The sequence below is a fragment of the Centrocercus urophasianus genome, unplaced genomic scaffold (genome assembly GCF_019232065.1).
Source record: "Centrocercus urophasianus isolate 14NV4802_14NV808 unplaced genomic scaffold, USGS_Curo_1.0 seq_25, whole genome shotgun sequence".
NCBI lineage: Eukaryota > Metazoa > Chordata > Aves > Galliformes > Phasianidae > Centrocercus > Centrocercus urophasianus.
In genome coordinates, this window is record NW_024884811.1 from 17,813,127 (window position 1) to 17,840,832 (window position 27,706).

Here is a 27,706-nt window from a genome sequence, read left to right on the forward strand (position 1 = left end):
ACGGACACGTGCTCCAAGCAAGCAGAAAAAACACTTTTATTGATGAAAGCGTCTTTCCGAAGAGCCATCCGCATCCACCCACCCCGGAGCGTCGGGGGAGGTGGTTTCCTTCCATGTGTAATATGGGATGCTCAAAGTATCAAAATAGTGAGAAAAGCCTCAGCGAGTGCAAAGGGGAGGGAGGGAGGGAGGGAGGTCCCAGAGCCAGGAGGGGTGGGGAGCTGTGGGCTCCGGGCCCCCGGGCAGGCACTGGGCTCTGGGGGTTAGTGGGGGTGATGTGAGCGAGGGGATAAATGAACTTGGAAAGCTGCAGGCTCAATACTACAGAAATTTAAAAGTTATAAAAAATACTGAAGATCTCAGAAAACAATGCAGGCACTTGGGAAGGAGAAGGAAGGCAGAGCTGGCTGGGAGGCAACAAGATGGGAACAGCAGCTCCTGGGGAAAAGCCATGGCACCGGCCCCCAAGCAGAGGCACTGAGGAGGTGCACGGTGCCTCCTGGGAGACTGCTGCTGCGGAGTGTAGGGGCGTTCAGCCAGCAGTAAGGCATAGAGGTGAAGGGAGGCTCTGTGCGAGGCACAAGGGAAGGTGCAGAGATGATCCCCAAACAAGGGCAAGGCACAGGCCTCACCCGCTCCCACCTGGAGGAGGGAGAAGAAATAAGCAAGAGAGAGGACAAGAAGGCACGAGGAAAGTCCTGAAAGGCGTGAAGGGCCAGGCCCCAGGCAGCAGGGAGCCTCGGGCCCCAGGGGCACCTTGAGCTGCCCCAGGACAGGCTCCCAGCCCGGTGTGCTGCGTGGAGAGGCAGGCTGGGTGGCGAAGCAGCAGCGCAGGTGCTGCACGGTGTCTGGATTAGTCCTGGTGCACCGGTGCGGGCAGGGCACTGGTCTCCCCGAGGCAGCCCAGTGTTGTTGGAGGTGGGGTGTCTTAAATAGGAGCCGGCGGCAGCAGTCTGTGCAGTGAGTGGCGGGAGGGCTCTGCCTGGGCGCAGCGCAGAGGTGCGGGGCTCAGTTCTGCTCCTCGTCCCGCAGCTCCGTGGGCAGGAACTTGTACTGCTGCTGCCGGATCATGGCCAGCTTCTTACGCGCCTCCTCCAGCTCCCGCTCCTTGCGCAGCATCTCCTCCTGGGCGGCGATGATCTGCAGAGAGAGCAATGAGATGCTTTGTCCACCTGTGGCAGGGATGGGAGCACATCTCGCTCTACATCCTCCCATCGCAGCCACAATTACGGCTAAGCACCCTCCATGGTCGCAATATGCATGGTGCTCACGAGATACAGCCCACAGTGTCCTGCAGACAGGTCCCACATCCGACACACGAAGCTGGGACTTGTGCCATGCCACATAGGGCTGCGCCTGTCCCTTGAACAGCGTTCTACCCTTCACACACCCCGTGGCACTGGGATGGTGCAGATGTTACACCAAACACATCGGTACATATTTGCTGGCTGTGCCCACTGCTTAACAGTAGGAAGAGTATCAAGCTCTGCTGTGTGGGACGGGAGCAACTTCCCAGCTTGCAGTGCTGTTCAGTGACCCATGTTGGCAGATGATAAATATGGCCTTGTAGGCAGCCAGAGCCACCCTGCACTATGGAAGCAGCACCACTCCTCACCTGTGCAATTCCTCCCACCATCTTCTCCTTCACCACCACTGTCTCATCATGGTCCTGGAAGGCGGCTGCCTTCTGTGCTGCCTTCACCAGATTGTCCGATGCTCTCTTCACAGCGTTGCCAGCAGCCTGGAGTTGGGGAAAAAAGGGGAGTATTACACTCAGCCAAGGGTACAACTGCTGCCTTGGGGGGGGAACCCCTGTGCCAGATGGGCTTGGGTGCAGAAGAGGCAGCTGGGAGAAGGGGACATGCCGGCAGAGCTTCCTGCTCATGGCTCGCTGCCACCACAACTGCTCATGACCATTTCAGGCACTGCTGCTCCTGACTGAGAGCCCATGGGCTCCCTTGCTCTGCTCCCACATGAGCAATGGGGCAGGGACTGTCCCATCCCAGCCTTTGGCCCAAGATGACACCTCCGAGGTCCCATTGGGATCGCTCCTGCAGCACGTGGGCATTCACCTCTGCCCTGCAGCCACAGAGATGGCCACATCAAAACATGTCCCCAGACTTTAATGCCAGGGATCTGGTGCATACATTTCAGGCATTCCCAAGCCAGGCCATCAGCCATGAATGTCCCCAAGCTCTGCAACCCCAGTATGGTGGACATGAGCCCAGGATTACATGTGCAAGCAACTGAAGTCCAAGCTATGTGGAGCCAGCATCCCACTGAACCACCAAGAGCAGTGCCACAGCCCCATCCCATAATCCTAGATGCCTCCCTGCTCCCATCCACCACTCAAGCACAGAGGTGAATCTTCAGGAATCTGGAGGAGGCAGCTGGGGCTCTAGGGACTCACCTGGAGCCTCTTCATAGCCTCTGAGTCATGATCAGCCTTCACCTTGCAGGCCACCAGTAGCTGTGCTGTGGAGGCAGCCACCTGCTTGGCTGATGAGATCAGTTTCTCCTCACTGGCGTGGCCCTGCACTGCCGCGTTGGCAGCTTCGCAAAGGTTGTTGGTGGCAGCAGCCACCATGCGTGCCTGCAGCGAGAGAGGGTGTCAGAGAGGTGCAGGAGAGGGTCCCAAGGAGGACATGGCACACAGGATGGGGACAGTTGGCTTCCATGCCACACCCCAGATGGTGGGAGAGGGAGTAAGAGTGGGGCTACTTCTTTTAGAGTGCAGAAGCACAAAGACAGAGAGCATCTTGCCGAACACGAGATGTCCCCTGCCCCTATGCGTCCTTGATACTCACAGCTGAAATGAGTCCTTGGGACCACTGTCCATCATCCACTGCATTGGCCGGGATGACTCCCACCTGTTAAGCACAGGAGGTGAGTGAGGCACAGGAGCTGTCGGCAGCCCTTGGAGAACAGGACCAACCACAGGCCCAGATCCACCTTCTCCTGTGAAAGCTCTGCATCTTGATGACTTCAACTCTCTTCCCTCTTACCTTTCCTTGGGCCACCAATTCTCGCTGGGCTGCTGAGGCCGCTTTCACCAAGGCACTTGTGGCTGCAGCAATTGATTTGGCAGCCTCCAGGATCTGCTCCTCAAAGTCCAGGCTCTCATCCGCTTGCTGTAGGCAAAAAATGGGCACATTAATCCTATACAGGAGGGCAGGGAAGGTGGCAGGGAGCTGGGGAGGTGAGGTGGGGCTCAGCACTCCACGCTACCTTGGGCTTGGCCCTTGGTTTCAGCTGCTCCAGCTTCTTGGCTGCAGCCTCGATGGCAGCTGCTGCACCCAGCAATTCATTCTCAGCAATGACCGTGGGATCTTCAGGGTCAACCCACTCTGTCCCTGCAGAGATAGGAACCAAGAGAAGTTAAACCCATGCACAGCTTTATTTCCCGCTGACTCTACCTCCTCCCATCAGCTGCTGAACCCCAGGTGCCAGCCCAGGGGTGGATGTGGCCGTGGCACTCACCCTTCATGGCCTCGGCTGCCTGGATGAGCTCAGTGACAGAGCTGGCCACCCGCTTGGAGTACCCAGCCAGCTGCTGCTTCAGCTCGTGGGTTGGCTTCTGCAGAATCTGCGAGAGCAGGAGTGAGCACGTTAGGGAAACGGAAGCAGGAAATGGTCCCTACATGGCAGTTCCCTGCCCCAGAATTTGCCTGCTTGGAAAATGTGCTTTTTGGGGCTCAGACACCCTCATTTCAGGCTACGGCGAGTGCCATCATCAGGGTCCCGCAGGTCCATTTGAGATGTTTCCCCAGAGAAGGAGGGGGGAGCCCCCACCCTGCATGTGCGTATCAGTCATTGTTTGCCATCCTGTCTGCAGCAACACTGGTAGGTCTCCTCCTGCACAGGGACAGGATGCTCTTCTAGGACATGGCACAACAGTGAGGTTCTCGGCTTAACCCCTTCCACCACTCAGAGGCTGTCCCCTTGGATCTCCTCCCCACCCCAAAGTACTCCAAGCTCCAGAACCCTTCCCTCCCTTGCTGTCCCCCCCTTGGAAACTCATCTGCAAACACAACCTGGGCAGGGGAGGACGTGGAGCAAGGTCCCAGCCCCTGCAGGACACACATCCCCCTTCTAGGAGCCACCCTGAAGAGGGTGCTCTGGGGGACAGGCATGCACACACCACGGCACACCTGAGGCCACACGTCAGCTCGAGCAGGAGTGAGTGCAGGCACGGACCGCGGGGTCCTGCTCCAAACCACGCAGACGCAGCTTCACCCCAGCGCTGGGCTGGGCAGGCGGACGCGCCGCCAGCAAGGCTCATGCGGAGGTTAGACACTGGCAAGCACACCAAGTGTCGCCTTACTCACCGGCTGCACGGGAGGACGGAGAGGAGAGAGAAGGCAGTGAATGCCCCGCAGAGACACACGGGCAATGGGATACGCGCAGGAAAGGGTGAAGAAGGTGAGACAGAGAAGTGGGAAGCAAGGTTCAGAGGCTTCCTGGAAGCTGCCATCACCACTTCGTATTTCAGCCCCAGCACATTTTCTGCTGACCGGACCCAAAGGCTGCAGGGCTGGAGGGACCACCCATGCCCAGAGCAGCACCTTATTTCTCCCTGCTCCTAACTGCCTGACTGCAGTTCTCAGCCTGAATTTCTCTGCTTTTGGTGGCAGAGACCTATTGTTACAAAATACCACATCCCTGAGGAGGTTCAAATTCCTTCCCCTCCCTGGTGAAATATGCTGCTTGCTTACTCCTCTGCTGGGAGCCACGTTTTCCATCCCAAGCTAAATAACTCTTTCTTGAACTACAACCACTCCTGTTCACACTCTGTGAGGCGTTGGCTCCCAAAGGGACCAACCCAGCATACACACAGCAAGTCTTGCTGTATCCTGTTGGTATCGGGCAGTATCCCGTCCATAACCTCCCCTTCCACACCCTTCTGTAAGGGAAGGGACCAGCACTGCACTCTGCCCCATCAGCACCTCTGCATGCCTTCTGCTCACTGCTTTCCAGGAACCTGCTGCCCTCCCACCGACATGACCCTGCACACACAGATTGGCACGCTGCTGAGGCTGGGAGTGCTTTTGACTTTATTCTGGACTTGCGTGGGGCAATCTCAGGAAAGCCACAGGAGCTCCTGAGCTGACAGCACACAGCAATGCCCGGTTTGCCCTCACGAGCACGTCTGGACAAAATGCCATACTGTTAAGTCTGTTGTCTGCTCTTCTGACATGTTTAAAATTGCTAAATGGTCTCTTTCTAGAGGACATAGCCTTCCCAAGATGTACCTCTGGTAAGTATTTCACTGAAAGTACTGCATGTGTGATATTCAGGAGACGTCAGAAGGCAGCTGGAAGGTTACACCCAAAATGCAGTGGAATAGCATGCTTCTGCGAGTAGACTGACCTTGGGCACTGCCACAGTATGTCAATGCCCAATCATCTGTGAACAACAGGTCAGCCAGAGAATTTCATCTAGCACGTCAGTCTTGGCTGTGATGTCTTATGTGTGGCCACAGCATCTTCCAGAAAGACATTTGATCTAGAGCATGCAAAACTCACTGCTCCTCTTGGAACTGTATCCTGGTGGTTTCCTCCTTCAAGCATAACCAACCATCCCTTGATTTCCCCTGCCTCTCTTCAATTTCTAGCTCCTGCCTGCCTCCTTTTTGTTCTGCCAGTGCTGGCAATTCTCTTCCCCAGGGAGCCTGACTTTCCCTGAGCTCCACCACTTCACATCTGGTGAATTTGGACAACATGATTTATCAGTCCATTTTAACTAACCCAGTGAAACCATGCTGTGTAACTAACCCACGCTTGCTCTTTTTCCCTGCTCCTGGTCCAGGGCTATCAGCAGCTCCAAAGGCATGCACCCTGCACATCCCTGCAGCAGGGTCAAGTCTGTCACTATGTAATCTTGCCAAGAATGCAAACCACTGGAAGCACTTCACTGAATCCTTGCTTTCCATCTCCTGGTTAACCCAGATTTCATTTGTTTCAAGCAAGCCACGTTGATTTTGTAAGACAGCTAATTAAAGCAGCCAACTGAGAGGACTGTAGCAGCAGCAGTACCTGAAGTACTGTAAGTACTGTACTATTCAGCAGTAAGCTGAATAGGGTGCAGCTGGCCTTTGCAGCCAAGACCTCTGCCACCACAGGCATTGTCTGTCTCACACTCCTCTGTGAGCTTAACAAGTTCTGTTTGCACCCTGACTGAAGCTTCTCCCTCCCACCACTTTTAATGGAAGCTGCTCTAGGATTCTGTTCCTGTGTTGTTGAATTTCCAGCCTCCATCTGTTTATGGCCAGTTAATCTCCATCTGTTGTTAGCCAAATACTTTTCTTGAAAGACTGTTTATGGCTCTGATATCTGCTTCTGTAAGTAACTACAGGCAGCACTCCTACCCCTCCTCACCTTTTGTTTGCCTGTCTAACCTAGGTACAGGGACAAGGAATAAGACAGGAATCCAGCACCAGCTCCTCAAGGATGATTTTGACACTGACTGTCCAGCTCAGGTCAAAGCAATTATAGCAGCACTACCTGAGAGCACTGCTGCAACAAATAGCTGCAGTCTCAAGGCAGGGATAGGTCTCTCTTTTATGCAGGACCTGAAAAACAGGCATTGCTACCTGTTGAGCCACTGGCCACTGCACACCATCTTTTGCCCTGCACTCACCTTGGGCACTTTGAGTACAGGCAGTAAGGGTAAACTTGCTAAAATACCTCAGTGAGGGTAATTGCGGGGCTCAGGGGTTACTGGGGATCTGGGGAACACCTGGTGACCACGGGCAGCCTCAGCAAACCACGGGGCTGGGGACACTCACCACCAGCACGTGCTCCAGCAGCTCCAGGTAGCCGTCAGCGCATTCCTTGCCGAAGCGCAGCGCCCGCTGCCGCACATCTGCGCTCACCTCTGGGTGGTAGGCGGCCTCCTGCAACCCAGAGACAGCATTTTCATCCAGACATGACACTGGGGCTCGTGCCAGGGTCCCCCCAGCCCTGTGCCAGCCCCACGTCCGCCGCCCACCCATGCAGCACCTTGCAGGCGCGCAGCATGTCGGCAATGGCACGGCGGCTCAGGTTGGCGGTAGCGATGACATCCTCCTGCCGACAGGAGTTACCAGCGGCCACAGCTTTGGCTGTGGCCATTGTGATGCCTTTTGTCATTCGGATGAAGTCCTCTGGGGTCGAGACCTGGGCAGGAGGCACTGGGGAGGAGAAGACCTGTGAGGAGAAAGGCAGGAGTGAGGCATGGGGCAGCGGGTGGGCAGGGCGTCAGCTGTGACACCGCAGCGGTGCTCACCGCCAGTTCTTGGCGGATATGCTCTATCGTGGCCTCCAGTGCTCGTGTTCCCTTTGTGGCCTCATCCTCAACAGCCTTCACTGTCTTCAGCAAGGAAGTGACATTGGTGACCATCACCTGTGGAAGGGAGAACAGAGCCAGGTAAAGCCCTGCAAAACCTCTAGGATGCTGCCAGCACCATCTCTCCCTCTGGTTTGGTGCAAAACTGTCCCTTCCCCAAACTCCACTCACACCACTTCATTTTGATCTCTCACCAATTCACGTGTGCTGTGCCCCACCCTTCACATGCCTCTCTGCTCCATTCTCCCAGTTGTCTCACAATTCTCCCTGTGCCCCTAGACATGCACAGAAGTCCCCCAGCTCTTTCTCCAGCCCTCCTGCCCCAACTTTTCTTCTCCATTGCAGACCTTGGCAGAGTTCTTCAGCTGATAGACAGCAGGATCATCCCCAGCTTTGCCAGCAGCTGCTTTGGTGGAACCGATCAGGTCCCCAAGTGCTTTGGCCACATCCTTCACAGCATTGATCAGAACCACCTGGGGAAAGCAAGGCCAGGGTCAGGAGTGTGATCTGCTCACACTCAAGCTGGGGTGGCGCATCCCAGTGATAAAAAACATGGGCGCTGTAGGATACACCATATACATGAAATTTAGCTCAGCTAGAGTGCCCGACTAGGGTCAAAGCCCAGTCAACCCTCTTCAGGGCACATGGAGTCCAGCCCAGATCATACACCCTCAGCTCCATTCATTCCTGCAAGGCATGAGCACTCTCCATTCACTGCAGGTGCTCCATCCTACCTGAGTCTCTGGGTCTTCAGATCCCAGGCTGGCAGCACCCAGCTTCACCACCTCGGCCAGGCGGGTGATGGTGGACACAGAGGACTGGGCAGCCTGCGCTAACTTCTCCTGGCTGGCAGTGGCGTTCTGCACCAGCACCTTGGTGTCTTCTACCAATGCCTTGGCTGTCTTCAAAATGCCTTCCCTGCGGAGAAGAAGAATGTCAGAGAGAAGGCAGTGCGGCAGAGGTGTGCTTGCACAAGGTGCTAAAGAATGACATGCAGGTTTCTGTCCCTCTGCATGTGCGCATGCTCTTTGCTTCCTGCTTTCTGTCTGTACACACTGGGTGTGAAAACAGAGCCAGCATGAATTTGCAGATTTCTCTGGGGCTAGCCCACGGCTTACAAGGATGTGAGATGGTAGGATAGAGCCTGACCCTTCACCTCCAGCTGAGCAAAGTGTCCTATCCCCTGATACCTGTGGTCAGCAAAGGTTTCAGAGTTCTCCCGATTGAGAGTCCCTGCTGTGGCAAACATGATGGTGGTGTCGAGGTCAGCAATGATGCCAGAGACAGCACTGGCTGCAGTGATACAGGCTTGAGTCCCACGGTTCCCAGCCTGAAGGGCTGCCAGCACGTGGGAGACCTGTGGGGTACAAGTAGGTTGATTGGAGAGGCAGACACATGCAGCCCCCACCACGCACCTCTTTAAATCAAGGAGGGGAATCAGGAATTATATCCCTTCTTAGCATTCAGTAATTTTTATCTCGTATCTCTCACTTTTAGGATTGCATGTACTGTGCTGATCTCCAAACAAGTGAGGCGTGCAGTTTATTACACGTTATAGCTCATTCCTTCTGTAAGTGCTAAATCCAAATCCTTCACTCTGCCAAGCACTCTCAAGACAGAAGTTTTCCTGGTGGAAAGTAAGCTTGGAAAGGAAGAATCTGCAGGGGGCCCTGAGCATGCTGATATGTGCCAGACAGTACAAACCAGTGTTTGTTTTGCTTTTGTAATCTTGCTTCGGAGGACTGCAGCTCTACTTTTTTTAACCCACGTTTGCATCTGTTATTAACCAATGTGCTTTTAAATGGACAAGGTTTTCCACCATGCCAGCAGAAGGTGCAGGAGAGATCAATCACCCAAAGTGAGTTGCAAACTCGTTAGAAATGCAGTAAATGCTACACACATCTCAATAAGGGCAGGTTTACAGAGCCCTGAGCTGCCATGAGAGTGTGATCAATACTCCTTGGTAGCTCAGCATTTCAGCAGTGAGCACCCAGCTGTTGCACTGCTCCAATCACAGCACAAGTTGGTACGGTGTCAGGAGGGAACTGGGGTGGCTCCTCCACTCCAGTTGTGCCAGGGCAAGCATGGCCAAGAGCAGACAAAGTCCAGGATGACCACCGGAGAAACCAAATTGGTGGCATAGGACATGGGGTTCAACCCAGCACTCCTCCCACCATCTGAATCCCCCCCTCCTATTACACGCTCTGAGACCCTCAGGGCTGCTCACCTTCTCGGAGACCTTGCGTGCACTCTCTATCAGCTCCTTCTTGGTGTAGGCATCGCTGGGGCTACACTGCAGGGCTCCAGCCTTGGTCACCAGGGCAGCACAGCCATGGCCGAGCTCCTGTACCCGGCGTTTAATGTGGGAGCCAATCTGCAGGCAAACACGTGCATGAGAGAGCTCGAAGGGCATTAGCCTTACACCCAATACACCCAAAGGGAAATGCCAGTCATCCAATGCAGCTCCTCCAGGCCCAACATCTTACCTCCTCATTTTCAGCAGTGAGCGCAGCTGGCTTGGCCTGTTGTGCCAGCTGCCCATAGTCATTAGTAAGCTGGTTGGCCAGTATGCCCAACTCATCTGGGTTAGTGGTGGATTTGGTGACCTGCCAATGAAAGAAGGGCAGAACTCAGATGGGCCCTGTAGTAGGACAGGCAAGCAGCAGTGGCAGTTGCCTTGCCTGGGTGAGACCACAGCACACTGTCTGCTTTCTGCCTCAAGCAAGAGGGCATAGGAGAGCAGAGACTGGGGAGACTGGGCCCTGTACGCACCATCTCCTGCACAGTCACTGCAATAGCCTTGGCCGTCTTCACCATTGTGGTCTGGTAGTCCACAAATGTCCCCTCTGGCTCGCCCATTGGTCCCTCATCCAGCTGCAAGAAAATATATCAGGAGAGTTTGGCTCCAGCCCCAGCCCAGAGGCCCTCCTTGATTACAGCATGGCAGGAGATTTGTGCTTCCCACAAGGGCTCCAGATGCTCCTCCCTTAGACCATCCCCCAGAGCTCCCTCAGGGGAAGATCTGAACAACTTCCAGCATCTCTCCCTTCCTCCTTGGCTGCCTAAGCGCAGTACCCTGTTTACCACTCCTCAAGCAAGACTCAGTGGCAGCATCCCAAGGAAGACAAGAAATAACTAAGTGTCACACACAGAGTTTGACTCTGACTCCTCCTCTCCCACAGCCCTCTCTGTGTTCCCTTCACCTGGTTGATGGCTTGGGTGATGGAGTCCACCATGCCCCCAACAACGCCTGCAGCGCTGGCTGCCTCGTTGAGCGTGGTGGTCAGGTCCTCCACTGCTTCCTTCATCATCTGCACGGCTTCCTCCAAAGCCTCCTGTGTGTGGGCAGCTTGCTGCAAGGACATGACAGAGTGAGAGAATGAAGTTACTCCACTCCGATCAGACACCACATGCTTGTCCTGAGTTTTGGTGTTGGGCGTGCACATACGACACACGACACACATCCAAAGCTCACGGTGTCAACATGTCCACCTCCTGCTCACCTTGGGGTTTCCACCAGCCTCCTTGGCTGTATACAACATCTGCAGGGCAGACTCAGCCAGAGTTTTGGTCTGGTCCAGGAGGTTCATCTGCTGCTGGTGATTGGGTGTTTTGGAGGCAGCACCAATAGCTGCCAAAATGAGGGGCTCGAAGTACTGAGCCATCTGGGACACCTAGGGAAAAGCAGAGTCAGTGCTGGCACGTCCTAGTACCCGCTAGCCTGAGCCTCTCCTCATGGTGCAAACTACTTGACACACATTTGGTGGCTGATCAGCAGCTCCCCATCCCTGCCCTTCAGTTACCTTATGTCCCAGCTGTGAGGCTTCAGCCCGTGCTGCACTGGCCACAGGCTCTATCAGGTTGTTGATCTCCTGAACAGCCGTGATCATCTGGTTATGCAAAGCCTGTTGTAAAGAGAGTATCTTGCATGAAGCTACAGCAGAGCTGGTCTCACCAAGCTCTGGTGAGAAGGAGTTAACCTGCTGAGGTAAGCAGGACACCAAGGTGCTGGCTGCACTGCTAATCAGATCTGGGTGCTGTGGTGGCCTGAGCAGACCCACTCCTCCGTCCCACTGAACCAGATAGGCAGCAGGGACACACAGCTTTAAGCTAGGCTGTTCTGACAAGCACTTGGCTAGGTGGATTTAGGACTCCTGCTAAAGACACAAGAAGGGCTGCAGAAGCCCTTTGTGAAGGCAGAGGGATTCCAGGTAAGATCCTGGCCCCGGGAGCATGTTCCCACTTACCTCCTGGGAGATACCTTCTCGGGGGGCCAGCTGCTGGCTGATGGCTGCAAGGGAGGCCTGGTCCACCTCCCGCATGCATCTGTTCAGGACCTCAATGGCCTCGTCGCACTCCCGCTGTCCAGGAGCTTTGTCCCTGTATGACAACGATATCAGCACTGTGCAGGGCTTACCATTGCTTTACCACAAACTTCCCCTGGTGCTGGAGAGGGGCAGGACCCCTTTCACCAAGCAACTTGGTGTTGGAGCCAGGCACTGCAGCTGCACCACATGCCTCTCAATACTTATTAGTGCCGCAACAGGGGCAAGAGGAACAGCACCTTCCTTGCTTCCCCATGGCAACAACCAACTAGAACAAAAGCAAGATGTGCCAAAATATTCCCAGCATGCTCGGAAATGCACCCAATACTGGTCAGTGCAAAGGGGCCCTGGCCACACACACAAGATTGGCTGAGATGTTCCAGTCCACTCTTACCTCATGTTGGTGATCAGCTTCTTGATGGAGTCTGAGACAGTCCGAGAGTGGCCGGCCAGCACTGACCACTGTGGCGGGTCCTTGGGGTTGACAGCCAGGGAGCGGGCAGTCTGAATGAGTCCAGCAGAGCTCTCCAGCATCGTCTTCGCAGATATGACAATAGGTTCCATGGCTCTGCGTCCCTGTGTGGGAAGGCAGTGGCCTTGTGAAACAGATGGACTGGTACATGTGGGCAGCAGCTCCCACCACAGCCAGGCCACCACCCCTCCCCGCCCCAATGACACCCCACCTCAGGGCTGATCTGGGCAGGAACAGTGGCAAACTCCGGGTTGGAGGCAAAGGCTGTCAAGTTGTCCACAGCCTCTATGAGAGGAGCTGTGGCTGCACGGCACCGCTCCCGGTTCTCCTCATTGAAGGCACCATCCAGGGCCTGGTGTGCAGGAGAGAGCAAGCAGTTATCTAGCCCTGAGCATACCCTAAAACCCAAGTGCTCTCTTATCTATACCCTGCCCACACTGCCCCAACAGGAACCGCACCTTGATGGTCTTCACCAGGTTGGCTGTGCTGTTGGCCACCTCCTTAGCTGACTGGACGAACTGCCGCTTGGCGACAGGGTTGGCGGTGCGGGAGGAGGCCAGGCGGCAGGTGTTGCACAGGGCTGAGGTGTGCTTTGCCACAATGGTGGCTGCTGACAGCACCTGTAGAGAAGAGCAGAGTGAGGCAGGACCCACAGCATCTCCCCACTTCTCCAACACTCCCTTTTAAAACATTCCCTTTTAGACAAGAAAATGCCCACCACAGCAGCCCACTTCATACTCACCTGAGACTGTGTGCAGGCAGGATCCACCAGGTTCTGGCAGGCCATCTGGATGGCCTGGTTAGCTCTGGCAAACTGAGTGGGGTCTACCAAGCCCTGCTGCCCAGCCTGGCTGTTGGGATCAGAAACTCCCACCAAGTAGGCAGCCTGTGAACATGAGAGATGCAATGAGGGATTGCATGGGGACAGAGGCAGGCGATAGCTCCCAGCCGCAGGAGTGATACTGAGGCTGGGAATGAGTGTATCTCACCTGGGCTGCTGCTTCCGTGAGCCCACAGAGAGCTTTGGAGGCTGCGCTGATGGACTCTCCAAACTCGGGCAGCTTGCTGTTCTTTGCATTCTGGGAGATGCCAGCCATGGACTCACCCAGCACCTGAAGGATACACAGCCACCAGCTAGAGACCACCTCCTGTTTGCACTGAGTGCTCCAGATTCAGAGATCACCAAGTTCCACCACATGAGAAGTGAGGGAGAAAGCCTCTTTCCCTTTGCCACATTAGCCCCCATATACTTTCCTAAACCTCCCCATCCTTCCCCAACCTCCATCCTTTGCTCTGCTCCTGTCTCACCTTGGAGTTCTCCATGACGCTGTCCAGGCAACTGAAGTAGGACATGTCATTGACAGTCTGGGTGGGGTTCTCCAACAGCTCCTTCACCGTCTATAAAGACAGAGATGCCACATAAAGGGAAGCGCATTCCCTGCATCCCACCCTGTACCTGTAGCTCTTCTCCCCCCACTAGACATCTCAGCATCCAGCCAAGCCCAAATAGAGGAGGGCCTGGGTCACCAAGTTGCTGTTTCTCACCTCCAGCTCCCTCAGAGCATTGTCACACTCCTTTTGGCCTGGTGCCTGCTGGGTGCACATGGTGATCAGCTGGTTAATGCTGTCAGTCACAGCCCTGACAGGACAGGGGAGAGGCACACATGGACAGGATCAGTGTTAGCTTCATCATCCAGAACCATCACTACTGCGAACGCTTTAACTTGGTTTTGGGGAACATTTTGGTATAGGAAATCGACAGAGGCTTTGGTTATGAGACCCTCATTCCCCCCCAGGGTCTATCTCTTTTCATAGACTGCAACAGCATCCAGTTTAGGAGTACATTAGATAAATGGACTTAGCGCAGCCCCGTAACAAGCTGAGTCTCATACAGACAGATACCTGGCCTAAACTGAGCTGCCTGCAGCCCAGCACAGCCCTTGGCATTTAACCACCTCTCCCCATGCACTGCAAGCAGTTCTTCCTACCGTGCTGCTGCTGCCAGTTGACTCTTAAGGTTGGGGGCTGTGGGGTCAGCAGAAAGCGCCTTCGCTGCCAGCAGCAGCTTGCTGGAGGACATGGAGATGCTCTTCAGGTTTGATACCACCTGCGCCTGATCTTCTTTGTTCTGCAAAGAACCAATAAGAGTCACCAACAGCAGATTGCCAAGCTCTGTGCCCACCCTCAATTTCTTTGGTGCTTTCCAGACTGTGACAGAGCCCTTTGCTTACTTTGTCTGCCAGCTGGCAGCAGCAAGGATCTGGTGAATTTGCTGAACCAACCCTAGCCTCTTCCTACCCCTCTACTGCCATTTTGCCCAGTCTTGGGCTCTCCGAACGGGTGTTTGCACTCACTGGAGAAAGGCTGGCCATCTCCACTCCCGCTTGCAGGAACTCATTGAAGTCCTGTCCAAATTTGCCAGAGGATTTGGCCAGGTCCTGGGGTGTGCCGCGTGATGCTTGCACCAGCTCATTGGCAGACTGGTTGAGCCCTGCAGCCGCCCGGTTCAGCTGGCTCTGCGCCTCCTGGAAGGTCTTGTTGCTGGGAGGGAACTGGAGGCATAGAGGGTGTCAGGAGCTGCCTGAGGTGGTGGCAGCTGGATGGGCATTCCACAGCCAACAGCAGGGAGAGTATCCAGCTGTGCCCACCTCGACACTTCATGGTTCCCTTTAGCCCCAGGCTGAGCTCACCGAATCTGAGAGCAGCCTCTTGCTGGCCTCTCCCACCATGCGGATGGCAGCGTCCACGTCCCGCTGCCCAGGCAGGCAGTTCACGCAGCGATTCAGAGCCTGTGACACCGCCTTGGCCACCTGCAGAAGATACGAACAAAGCCTGTTCAGCAGCCATCCCTGGTGGCCCGCCCTCATCCCACAGCCATCCAGGGGCCCAGACCCACCTGCACCAGACGCTGCTGGCTGTCAGGGTCCCCAGGCTTGGCCACAGCTTTCCGTGCCTCCTCGATGAGGTTGTTGGCCTTATCCATCACGTCGCTAGCGCACTCCAACATGGCAGCCTGCACCTGAGGGTCCGAGCTGTTGGCTGCCACACCGCGGGCAGCCTGGCTGAGTGAGCGCAGGGCCTGGGCCACCTCCCGGGCAGCAATGCCTGCCATAGAGGAGAGTAGTCAGTCAGTGAGGGCCTGGCCACATGCTGCAGCCTGGCTAGGGGCCGAGGGCTAGTACCTGTGTAGTTCTCATTGCCCTGGGCCACCTCGCCCAAGAGGTGAGCGATGGCGGAGGTGACAGCCTTGGTGCTGTTCCCCAGGTCCTGCGCACACTTCTCCATCTGCAGGGCAAACAACATGGAGGGGTTTGGCCCTGTGACAACACAGAGGGGCTCGGCCTCGCCCAGGCCTCCGTGTCCATCACCCCGCGTGCCCTCACCGTCTCTCCTGGCAGAGGCTTCAGCTTGCCATCCCTGGCGGCTGCCTTGGCCTCCTTCAGGTCCCTCTCCAAGCTCTGCACCAGGCCCAGTGCCGAGTCGATCTCCAGGGGCCCGCAGGCTTCCTGTGCCTGCAGCGGGTGGAAGGACAGACAGCATTACACAGAGCTCAGCCCGGGTAGAGGGCCATCCCGCCCGCCTGCCCTCTGCAGCCCCTCACCTTCTGTGCAGCTGTGCGGAGCTCAGCCAAGGCTGCGGCCAGGTTCTTGGCGCATTGGCTGAGCTGCATGGCTGAGGCCTGGTCAGTGATGGTGGGCACGGTGGCCTTAGCTGCGGCAACCATCTTCCCACCAGGCTGTCAAAAAAGAAAAGAGTGAGACACAGCATGGCACGTAGTTGTCTTGCTGCCTGCATCCAGCAGCAGGTTTTCTGGTACCTGCAGGAAGTTCTGGCTGGCGGCGATGAGAGCCAGCTGGGCGCTGGGGCTGTCTGGCTGCGACTGGCTTCCTCGCACGCCCTGCACCAGCATGGGGATCTGGTCCGCCACCACCTGTGATCAAGGGAGAGCAGGGTCACAGCAGGGCCGTGGAGTGTGTGGGCATCCCGATGGCTGCAGCTGCTCAGGCTCTGAGGGCAGGAGCTCCCCTCCTCAGCACTGGCAGCTCAGCCACGCAAAGATCTGACCACTGATCCCACACACAGATACCTGACCACTGCACAAGGAGTGATGGGACAAAGAGTAGGTGTGGATGCCCCATCCCTGGAGATGCATAAGGCTGGGTTCAATGGGGCCCTGGGCAGCCTGATATGGTGGGGGCTGGAGCTGGGTGGGCTTTAAGGTCCCTTTTTCACAGCAGCTTTTCTCAGTTTTGCCTAGCGGCCCGCTGACACCCAGCCTGTTGTGTCCCCCACGTCCCTCACCTTGCAGCTCTGCACCAGCTGCTGTTGTGCAGCAGGGTTCTTGTTGGAGGCAGCAGCATGCTGTGCGGCAGCGATGGTCTGGGTGGCGGAGGCGGCTGCCTGCTTGGCTGCGTGCTACCAGGGAAAAAGCACAAGTCAGATGTGGGGAGCCCAGCACAGGAGCCCTCTGCCACAGACCAAGGTCCTGCTCACCAGTACCCTTCTGTTCAAACACTGTCCCTCTTTCCCCTCTGCAGCCCAAACCACAGCCTCACCTCCAGCTTGTGCACCAACTTCTTCTTGATGGCGTTCTGAGCCGCAGCGTTGGTAGCCATACGCAGCCCCTCTGCTGCCTCCCGCAGCCGCTGCTGCTGCTCCTCGCTGTCGGGATGGGCGGCAGCCCCCTGGACAAAGCAGAGCCATCGTATCCGACATGACCCTCAGTTCTCCTGTCATCCTGCCAGAGGTCGCTGTGCTATGCCCCTGCCTCTAGCGGCTCCTCCCGCCTGCCACCAACCTTTGCAGCCTCCACCATCTTGGCGGTGGCATCAGCCAGAATTTTGGCCGCGCTCAGCAGCTTGCGTGAATTCTCCAGGTCAGTCTCTCCCTCTGCGTCAGCTTTAATAGCATTGACGAGGTCGGAGGTGGCCTGGGCCAGAATACGAGCCTGCCGCACCATTTCCCCTAGGAAGGAAGGAAGGAAGGCTGTCAGCAAGTCCTGAGAATTACCCTGATTTGCTGCTTTGCTGCACCAGCCCTCCATCTTTGGGGAAGCTCCAAGCATGAGCCCCCAACAAGGCATGACTCCAGAACCTGCTTCATCTCACCGTGCCTCTCAAGCCCACCATCCCCAGGTGCCACCAGCCACTCACTCTTACCTGCGTCGCCCATGGAGCTGAATATGTTCTCAGTGACGTTGAGGATGGTGTCAGTGGCCTGGTCGTAGCGCCCGATGGGCTGCCCACCTGTGGCGTGCTGCTTGATGTGCTGCAGCAGGTCGTTGAGGGCCTGGGTGACGGCGGTGGCTGCCACCCCCACCTGCTTCAGCAGCTGGTCATCATTGGTGGCTGCCTTAGAGGCCTCCACACAGCCCTCTGCCGACTTGGCTACCAGCTTGCCAGCCTCGATCAGCTGCTCCTGGCACACTGGGGAGCTGATGGTGGGAGCCACCACCTGTAGGACAGGAAAAAAGCTGGGCAGCGCTGCCATTCTGCAGCCCCCACTCTCTGTCCAGCATCCCACGACCTCAGTGACTGCTGTCCTTGACCCCCAAGGAGGATGTTCCAAAGAACCAGGGTCAGAGGAAACAGAGACTTCAAGTCTGAGCAGAAGCAAAGTGAGTGTTGGTGCTTACCTTGGTGCAGGCCACCAGCTGGGAGGTGGAGAGGGCACACTGCGTGGCAGCTGCAATCACCTGCGTCTGCAGTGCTGAGTCTTCTGTTTTCTGAGCCACGTTCTTGGCCTTCAGCACCAGCGCAGCAGCGGCACTGGCCACAGCCTTGGCCAGTTGCATCAGCATGTCCTGGGAGGACGGACAGGGTCAGTCCTGGAGCCATCACAGAGCCAGGCACAGCCGCCTGCACGGCTCTTGTGAAATATTCAGCAGGGAAACATGAGATCAGGAGGCCTTTCCGCCACACCTGCCTTGCATCGAACTACTGGTGTGTGGCTGGCAACACCTCCAGCAAATCCCTACAGCTGGGTGCTGTGGCACCTACCAGCACCAGGATACTGTCATGGACAAAATCACTGCCTGGAGCAACTCAGCAGCACCACCCATGATGTTGTCACAGGGACAACCCACGCAGCACTTCTGATTACCCCACAGCCAGAACCTGCAGTGAGGCCCCATGCTGCCAGGAGGCCCTGCAGCACACAGCAGGATCTTCCTGGCAGAACGCCCAGCACACTGCAACCATCTGGATTTGCTCTCATGCCACACTGCTGGATGCCAATAACAGTGCTTGGGACAGGGAGCTCGGGCAAGGTGTACAGGTCACAGCTCCTCCCACTGCAGGCAGCAGCTAAGCTGGCTGCCAGGCCTGTCTTCCTTCTGAGAGCATGCTTGCAGAGCATAAACAAGACAAATACACCACCACCAGACTCCTGAATGAGCCCTAAAACCGCACCCTGCTACAGCAAAGCCTCTGGCCACCAAGCAACATCAGAGTATCCCCACACCTACTGCAAGCCAAAGCCACTCCTGCTGCTGTCCACCACCCTGTCAGACATGGCAGCAGGCTGGAGAGCACATGCACCAAACTCTGGAGCCCACAGTTCCCATAAGCACAGCAGCTGCCTAAGGCAGAGAAGCACTCTGTATGAACAGTCTGGAGAAAGGAAGAGAATACACTCGGGTCTGGTTGTGATGCAGGCTATACATCCCACGATTTCTAAACCTGTCCCCTGCCCTGTGCTAGTTGCATATAGGATTGCTTGGTCTTTAGTGAGGGCCCCCAGGAAGGAGCTGCCCCCCCAACTCCTCCTGCTAGCTCCTCCTGTACATGCTGCCTCTGTCTCACTTCCCCCCCCCAAGCTGTTCTGCTCTTCTTGGTGTTCTTTCCAGGCTTTGCTGACCATACTGAGGCCATGTGGCTGCAGTGAGCAGAGACCTCTCATTTCATGAGCACATTTTGGTCTACACTAGGTCAGGTTCCCTCTGCTGCCTCTGCTGTGCTGAGCAGCTACAGGAAACCAGCATGGGAAGAGCTCAGTTCAGCAAAAACAACAACCACAGGTCTTTGGCTGTCCCAGATCCCTGTTCTGGGCAGCCAGGCACTGCAGGCACAAGGTGGTAGCTGGGGCACTGACCCGAGTGCATGGACTTCTGAGAGCTGATCACGAGAAAAGCAGATTTTCCACCAGAACCCATCTCCAAAGAATTCAGATGATTGTCCCCAGAGGAGCAGCCCTGATATCCAAGAGGAGCGGACACCACCAAGCCATGCCTACAGCCCCCTTTTACCGTCTTTGGGTCTGAGGAGGGCGGGATCCAAGCACGCCGGCTTTCGGGCATCTACATGGGAATCCACAAGATAAGAGGCATTACATGACAGCGGCTCTAAGGGCAGGGATGGGAATTGGCCTGTCTGCTCCCCAGCACTGTGCTTGGGTCAAGCTTCAGCACGGACCTCTCCTGGGGCTCCTGTGCAGGGCAGAAGGATTTTCCAAGCGTATGTCCCCACGCACAGCGAGAGCCGCTCACCTGGAACCGAGGGTCAGTGTCGCTTTCCCCGATCTGCTGCAGCAGCTCTCCGCTCGTCTGGCCCACAAGGCCAGCGGCCTGCAGGAGATTCTGGCGGGGCTGCAAGAAAAGAGGCAAAACCACCAGGTTGGGCAAGCCAGGTTGGGAGCGCCAAGCTGCTCCCATGGCTCCCACGCATCCTGGTTCAGCTCTTTAGTGCCCGCCAGTCCTTCCTGCTCCTTCGCACCTCAGCACTGGCGGGCTGTGCTGTCTTCAGCAAGTCCGAGACGGCACTGGCCAAGTTCTTGGCTGCCTGCAGGAGCTGCCTCCCATTGCCTCCCTCATCCTCCATCAGGGCAGCCAGCAGCTTCACGCCCTTGGACATCTCAGTCAGGTTAGAAGATATGGTGGTGACAGCGCAGCCTACAGCCGTGTAGTCTGTGTCAGCTGGATCCCCTGCATAGAAAAAAGAGGGATATGGGGACCCTTGGAGAAACATCAGAAGCACTCAACCCTGTGCCTGGAGTAGAAGTGCCTGAAATTAGTGTGATTCATGAGAAGCTCCCTGGCTCCTTCATCAGTACAGGAAAGCTGGAGCACACTTGTGGCTGCTATCACAGGTGAAAATGGACAAATATACATCAGTGCGGTCTAGACTCAGCACTGGCTAAGCCAGGCTGCCACGTTTCAGAAGGGAGGAACCCCAACCTTCATACAATCATACAATGGGTGGGTTAGAAGAGACTGTAAAGTCCACTCATTCCACTAATTTCCATCCTCCTGCCATGGGCTGGTTGCCCCCAGCAGCACAGATTGCCCAGGGCCCTGTCCAACCTGGCCTTGAGCACCTCCAGGGATGCGGTACCACAGCCGCTCTGGACAGCAATGCCAGTGCCTCACCACCCTCCCAGTGAAAAATTTCCCTGATATCCAATCTAAATCTCCTTTCTTTTAGTTTAAAGCTGTTCCTCCTTGTCATATTGCTGTCTGCCCATGTGAAAAGTTGATTTCCCCCCGTATACACGCTCTCTTTAAGGAAGGCCAAAAGTGAACAATGAGAGACCAAAGCCTTCTGCTGAGAGGTGGTCCACTGCTGCCCTACCTGCGGTGAGGTTGACCACTGAGGCTGTGCCGGCAGTGATAGCATCCACCTGGGAGTGGATCTCATGCTTGGACTCATCCATCTTGTTTTTGCGCCAGGCTTTGGAAGCCTGAAATGAGGAGAAGAGGGTCAGGAGGTGGAGGCAGTGGGGAGCTGCAGTGAGATGTGAAAGGAGACAGGAGGTAATGGAAGAAGAGCTGCCACCACCCAAAACCCCTCACCCCTAAAACCCCAAGACTGAGTGTCCCAAATTCATTCTGCAGGCAGCAATCTTCCTGTGAGCTGCTAACACTTCTTGCCTCATCTACCCCACCAGCAAACTTCTAGCCCCAGCAGCCTGGCACTCCTTCCCCAGGCACTCACGGCATCCTGCCCGAGGGGCGGCAAGGTCTCGAAGTCATCCAGTGTGGCCTGGGCTGCATTCACAGCTTGCATGCTGGAGTTGATGGTACCTGTTAGTGCCTGTTGTGCTGAAGTCTGCAAGGCAAGAGCAGAGTGAGGGGGCTGCTTGGGACAGTGCTCTAGGCAGGTGCTGACTACGGAGCCCCTGCTCTCCATGGCAAGCCGATGCCAGGCCAGAAGGATGGGTCTGCATGAATCCCCTGGCCACCCTGGAAGCACCTACCAGAGGAGGCATGTGCCCTCGATGCATCTGGCCACTGGTGATTTGCAACTGGGCCTGGGGCATTGTCCCCACCTGGAAGTTCTCTGGGCCCCCGGCCCCTGTGCGCATGATGGCCGGCAGTGCAACCGAGCCCAGCTCCGCCTTGCCCACACGGTTAAACTGCTGCTGCAGAACGGTTGACCTGGAATGAAGAGGAACAGCAGCAGTGAGATCCTCCTCCCTGGACCAGCACTTTGGCTGCTCCCCACAATGCTGCCCTGAATACTGAAGGATGCCCAGGGACGCCAGGGGCTGAACTGTGGTATGCCACTTGGCAACCAACTTGCTCTTATTTACTTCTTTGGAGACACCGAGTCTTCCAGCATGGTGGACTCCTCATCTCCCTCCAGACCGAAGTGGTCTTTGCTCTTTTTCTGTTAAGGCAAAGAGAAAATGCATTGGGTCAGTCCACAGCTCACAGCCTCCATGCTGCTGCCCAGGCTGGGGAAGTCCATGGGATATCCCCATCTATCCCCAGCAGAACCATGAGCCCAAGAAGCACCTTGCACTTTGCACTTCTCCCAGGAGAAGAGCAAGCTGCCTTTCCCTGAACTTGCCTTTTTCAGGATGATGTCGATGTAGCCAGCAATCAGCTGGGCAATCTGCTCCCCTTCTGTTGTCTGCACTGAGTAGTAGCCATCCTGGTAATCTCCAAAATCCTACAAGGGCACAGCACAGGGTTGCACCAAGGCTGGATGCTGGCACATATCCTGAGCCCCTCTGGTATGTGCTAAGCACCATGGCCAGTGCTGTGCCAGCACTTTCTGCCTGTTCTTGGGGCCAGGAGAGGAAGGGAGCAGGGCACAGAGGGCTGAGAGCTGGGACTGGCTCCTACCAAGGTGAAGCTCTTGGGAGAGGCTGCCCAGCGCTTGATGTTGGTCAGGCTCCACTCCTGAATCACTTCCTTGGTTTTCTCATCCACACGCATCACGCATTCCTTGGTGATCCCCAGCAGACGTGGCACCAGCTTGTTCTTCCCCTTCATTTTCTCCTGCAGGACATGACAAAGTTATGGGGGTTAGGAGGCTCATCAAAGAGGTGTGTGGGCAGCAAGCAACCCTCCGGCCACAAGTCCAGGTGTGATAATTATTACATGGATCTTGAAAAGGATATGGGGAAAAGCAGGAACCGAGTGTGAGGGCAGTGCAGATAAAAATCACAAAGTCTTTAAGTTGGCCATAGGTTGCACCAGAGGAGGTTCAGGTTGGATATTAAGAAAAGTTGCTTCTCAAAAACATTGTTAAGGCACTGGCACAGGCCAGGGAGGTGGTGAAGTCACCGTCCTTGGGGGTGTCTATGAACCGTGGAGATGTGGCACTGAAAGATGTGGTTAGTGGGCATGGTGGGGACGGGCTGGTGGTTGGATTAGATGATCTTAGTGATCTTCTCCAACCTGAACAGTTCTACAATTAGAAGAAGGGCAGGCAGATAGGAGGGATACAGGGAGAGCTAGGGCAATGTGGACTGAGAGGTAAATGGTGGGTAGAGATGGGAAAAATGAAGAGATGCTGAAAAGCAGCAGAAGAGGTAGAACTGCAGAGCTTCTGCTCTACCTTGACTAGGAAGAAGGAGACCCCATAGGTCTTGAGGGAGCGGGCCAGCTTCACGTAGCGAACTTTGGCCTCGATCTCACTCATGTTCCCGCAGTTCTTGTGGGCCTGTAATCACCAGAGGACATCAGGTCAGCTACCACGCTGCCAACACCACCTTCACAGCTTCTCCAGGCTCTCCCCCTGCCTTATTAGTGTTCCATTCCCCACCATTCCCACCCAAATCATCCCTCTGACCACCTGGAACTTCAGATTTGTCACATATGCCCAACTACAGCCACACACTCCTCTTCCTCACCTGCCAGGCTGTGATGTGCTGGGACAATAGCAGCCCAAACCTTTGGCAGGGAGTGACAAACCTGATCTCAGCACAGCCTCGCACTTACCATAAAGATCTTGCGTTCCCCTTTCTGCTTGATGTACTCCTTTGGCAGGAAGTCCTTCAGCCTGCCAAGAGACAGCAAACTCAGCTCCCACAGCACAGCCCAAAGCCAGCATTTGTGTTCCTCTACAAAGACGCCCAGCACAGAGCCTTGCACAAAACCCCACCGGTGCAGTGTTTTTGGTAACAGGAAGGATGTGGGAGAGGTCATCGCAACTAATGACAACTCCAGGACCCAAAACCTTGGAGCCACCCTCTGGGATGATGATGCCCTGGGGGATGGAACTTGGCACATGCGCAAAGGGACACCCTGGGACACTCACTCCAGAAAGCCGGGCTTGTGCTTCTGCTCGTTGTGTGGCCCAAACTGGATCTGGCACTGGTAGCCAGCAAACTCACACGCTTTGTCAAATGAGACGGGATGGGAACCATTAAGGATGTCATCGCGTGCCTAAATGGGAAGAGAAGACACTGCGGTCTGCTCTGCTCCCTTCCACATCTGGTGGGATCTGTGCTGGCACAGAGGAGCTAGCCAGGCACCTGAAATGCCCCGGGGCTGCTCCTGACCAAACACCTGATGGGTTGTCACAGGGCAGCATTGCTGTACCTGCACGTAGAGCAGGTTGAGCTGTACAGGATCTCGTGAGTCCACGTTCTGGTCAGAGTAGAAGAACTTTCGTCGCAGCAGTAGCGTCTCATTGTCATCAATGCCTTGTTCACGCAGGGTCCGGCCGTGGTCCAGCCAGTTCACTGCAGGTGATAGCACAGTGTGAGCAGGGACAGACAGCCAGGCAGGGACAAACATACAGAGACACATAGACAGACAGGTGGCCTCACTGCCGTTCCCACCACCCTCAGCACGGGATGGCTCTCTCCCCGGAGCTTGCCAGCACATACACTCGTCATCAGTGTGCAACTTCTGCTTCAGTTTCTCCATCTTCTTCTCATCCCGCAGCAGGGTCTTGTCCTTCTTGAGGGTGCCAGTGACTTCCTCCTTCTTCTCCTCCATGATCTCCCGAACAAGTGAGTACTCATCATAGTTGGTGATGCCTGCAGGAGCATATACCACTGAGCCGGTGCTGCTCCCCTGACACTCCATATTCCTCCCTGCCCCACGTTGCCACCCCTCCTCTCACCAATTCGAGCACATATTGTCATCAGCATGTCTGTGACGGTCTTGGAGTCGTCAACCATAACTGTTTTCACAGTCCCATCCAGCATGCGAATCTTCAGGGGCCGCTGCTTCTTCTTGTACTCCATAGTATCCTACAGGTACAACCAGCACAACTCCAGCAGCCATGCTGAGTACATCGCACCACATCCCCCTGACTCCCAGCTCCTCAGCAGGACCGTGGGGAACGCACAGCGCTGGTTGAATGCTTACCCCATTGCGAAGCATGTAGTAGTCCAGTGCCTTCCCAGCCTCCAGCCAAATCCCCTTCTTTGGGTCTTCATCCGAGAGGAACAGCCCAAAATCATTGGCTGGAAAACACAGAGAGATTCTGTCTGGTTGGATGGGGCCACTGGGATGTGCATGGCACAGCAGCACCCCTGCACGCTGCTGGAATTGACTGCAGTGGCCATGAGACCAGGGAAAGCCTGAGTGGGCAAAAAGCTGGCAAACAAACAGCAGGGTGGGTGTTTTACATCTGTTTGTCTGCAGGAAAGCTCATCTGAAGCATGCCCACACAGTACTAACTGGGAAGTGGAAGTCACAGCTGACAGATGAGCTCGGAGTGGTGGCTGACAGCTCTAAAATGTTTGATCCAAAACATAACAACCAAAGGATGATGATAAAATGCTGAGCATTGCCAGGAAGGGTGCAGGGAACAACGCAGAGTTTGCAAACAATATCAAGAGAGCAGAAGAAGTCATGGAGCAGGAGGGGCAGCTGCTTGCTGTGGGGGATTGAAGAAGGATGTGGTGGAGGATTACAAGGTGAATTTGTGCAGAATTTTGATGTTCTACAATCCTGCCCACTAGGGTGGGTCTGCTGCTGCCCAAGGACAGCCCTGGCACTGCTGCTGCAAGAAGTGCTGCCCCGGGAAAAGCCCTTCTGCTCCTTGCCAGCAACCTCTGGTTGTGTAAGCAGGCAGGGAGGGGGAAATTCCTGAGCTGCCCTATGCCTGCCCAGCTCATGCTGTGCAGGGGATCCTGCTGAATGGAGCAGGGAATCAGTGAGACTGCCCTTTGTTGGCTTTTGGAAAAGCAAGCTATTTCCAAAGCCAATTCTAAAAGGCTCATTCTAAAGCACTAAGAACCATGCAGCTCACTCAGATCTCTGCAAAGGAGGAGAGAGGCACTTCCTGGGGCAAGGCAAGAGCAGGGCCAGAGCTCAGCACACTGTTCAGGGAAGTGGCATTCAGCCATAAAACTCAGGCAAAAGGCAGGGAAAAAGGCAGCACCTGCCCCAGCAGCTTGGGACTCCTCTCTGGGGCAGGAAAGCAGGCTCAGAGAGGTTTGCTGGGAAACATGCTCAGATGAAACTGTAACAGCATCCTGGAAGAGAAGCAGGGCAGTTCCAAAAGAGACCCACAAATGTCACTGGGTAAAGGCAACAAAGAAAAACAAGAGAAAATGGTGAGCTCTGTGGCAGGGATGAGGTAAAAGCAGGTAAGTGGAAGAACTGCCTTGGGGATTCCCAGCATTGCAGCCTGAATGCAGGGACCCAAAGTCTCCTTTGCAGCAGGGCTGAGCTTCAGCTGCTGCCGGTGGAGCAGAGGGCAATGGTGAGAGCTGGGGCCGAGCAGCTCCCTTTAAGGCTCTCTCCTCGCGCTTTACGAGCAGCCTGGCACGGACCCAGGGGCAGGAAATGCAATGGCTGCAGATCCGCGTAAACACCCCGTCCCCCTCCGAAACCGAAAGCCATGGTTGTGCAGAGCGAGAAGGCATTTCCTCTGCTGCGCCAGGAATCTGCTGCTCCCAGATGTCGCTGCCTTCACCCCCCTCCTCCCACCTCCTGGAGCTGGGGGTGCCTGTCCCTGGGACGGCTCAGCGTCCCGAGGTGCTTTGTCACCCACTTAATTTTGAGCCTGACGGCAGCAGGGAGATATTAGAGCTGACAAAGCTCAGCACAACGGCAGCACGTCACGGCCCCACACAGGGCTGCAGGGGAGGGTATACGTTCCCCAAGAAAGGAAAAGTTAACTTATATGGTACAGGAACACCCGCTGGGAGCACCGCAGTTGTTGGAACCCACCGAGTCCTGGCCAGCTTAAGGCATGTAGGAGAGGAGATAGGAGGCAGGGAAAAGGCTCACAGCAATGGACACATATTTCACTTCCAATGCCTTTTTCCTACCCCCCTCCAAGTCCCCAAAATTCTTCCCAGGTTACTGGGAGGAATTTTTCCAAGACTCGCTGCGTGCAGATGGGAAGCCTAGAGCAGATCAAGGGCAGCACTTGCTGGGCTGCAGGAACTACTGCCTGTTCTCATCTATTACTTATTTTCAAGCGAGTGACCTTAGCAGACGACAGCCCTGGGGCTCAGGTAAAGTCTGCTCCTCTTGGAGCTCTTTTGTGCCACTCTGTGTGGCTGGGCAATTCCTTCATGTCTGGGAGCCTGAACATCTCGCTAGAACCAAGGCTCATAGAAACAGCTTTATCAGAGCAACCCCTTCAGTTGCTGCAGAGAAGGACCTGTGTCCCTCCATGCGAGTGAAGGTCTAACACAGGAAACCTGCCTAGCAAGGGATTAGACCAGAGGTTCCTTCAACCCCTACAATTCAGTGATTCTGTCTACAGATCTCCAAAATGAGCTGCAGTGCACTGACAGACTTTCCAGCAAGATAACACCACTGAAAGCTCCAGCAAAGCCCTCATTTTGCACAAAGCTTCCCAAGCTCACAATCAAACTTCTTCATCCAGGGCTTACAAGATGCCTTGAAATGAGCTCTCCCATTGCCATGCAGCACCCAGCAAACGCCCTGTGGGTGCAGAAACCCAGATCTCGGGGGACAGAGCAGGAAAGGAAAGCTGCGAAGAGCCATTACACATATATTTTAGAGATGCAAACAGCAGAGCAGAGCTGGCCATAAAGCACAGCCTGAAATAAGATGGGCTTGTCCGAAGCTGCAGGAGCGTGCTGAAACTATGGGTGCTTAAGGGTGCCCATCACAGGCAGGTGAGAAGCAATGAGAGCATTTCCAGGGCTGCCAGAAGAGAAAAAAGGAGGTGTTTCTGGGGAAGCAGAAACACACTTGCAAAGAGCAGGGGACGATCCCCAGACTGCACACTTACGCTGTCCCATCTGCGCCTCGGGCACGCGCTCCCGGATCATGCGGCAGGCGTCGTACACCATGGTGGAGGGCTCGAACTGCATCGTCTTCACCACATTGCCAATGCTGATCTTCAGCGAGAGGGCAACCATGGTGGCGGCCAGGCTATCCCCACTTCTGTGTCACCTGCTGAGGACACAACAC

At 55.6% G+C, this 27,706-nt stretch overlaps 1 protein-coding gene across 2 annotated transcripts; it reads right to left on the reverse strand.

Moving 5' to 3' along the window:
- Positions 1-12: 12 nt before the first annotated feature.
- TLN1 (talin 1) lies at positions 13-27,706 on the reverse strand. Of its 2 annotated transcripts, XM_042825690.1 has the most exons (57): positions 27,525-27,706; positions 24,671-24,768; positions 24,423-24,552; positions 24,184-24,336; positions 23,894-24,036; positions 23,610-23,737; positions 23,291-23,351; positions 22,908-23,012; positions 22,190-22,345; positions 21,912-22,013; positions 21,652-21,728; positions 21,316-21,496; positions 21,054-21,167; positions 20,691-20,799; positions 19,836-20,044; positions 19,610-19,708; positions 19,370-19,420; positions 17,759-17,926; positions 17,283-17,577; positions 16,922-17,088; positions 16,680-16,808; positions 16,426-16,539; positions 15,941-16,054; positions 15,725-15,859; positions 15,507-15,635; positions 15,306-15,408; positions 15,020-15,228; positions 14,814-14,933; positions 14,478-14,675; positions 14,112-14,251; positions 13,669-13,762; positions 13,432-13,521; positions 13,113-13,235; positions 12,866-13,009; positions 12,582-12,743; positions 12,335-12,475; positions 12,046-12,227; positions 11,574-11,706; positions 11,130-11,231; positions 10,830-11,000; positions 10,530-10,679; positions 10,099-10,200; positions 9,813-9,932; positions 9,554-9,700; positions 8,517-8,683; positions 8,061-8,244; positions 7,674-7,799; positions 7,267-7,383; positions 7,002-7,187; positions 6,788-6,895; positions 3,481-3,586; positions 3,229-3,353; positions 3,006-3,131; positions 2,808-2,870; positions 2,411-2,593; positions 1,616-1,741; positions 13-1,140 (listed from the first exon to the last, which is right to left on the reverse strand). In XM_042825690.1, the coding sequence occupies exons 1-57, from the start codon at positions 27,652-27,654 to the stop codon at positions 1,009-1,011; spliced, it is 7,677 nt and encodes a 2,558-aa protein (XP_042681624.1). In that variant the 5' UTR covers positions 27,655-27,706; the 3' UTR covers positions 13-1,008. The 2 variants fall into 2 exon arrangements, with proteins under 2 accessions (XP_042681624.1, XP_042681625.1); XM_042825691.1 differs by lacking the exon at positions 19,370-19,420.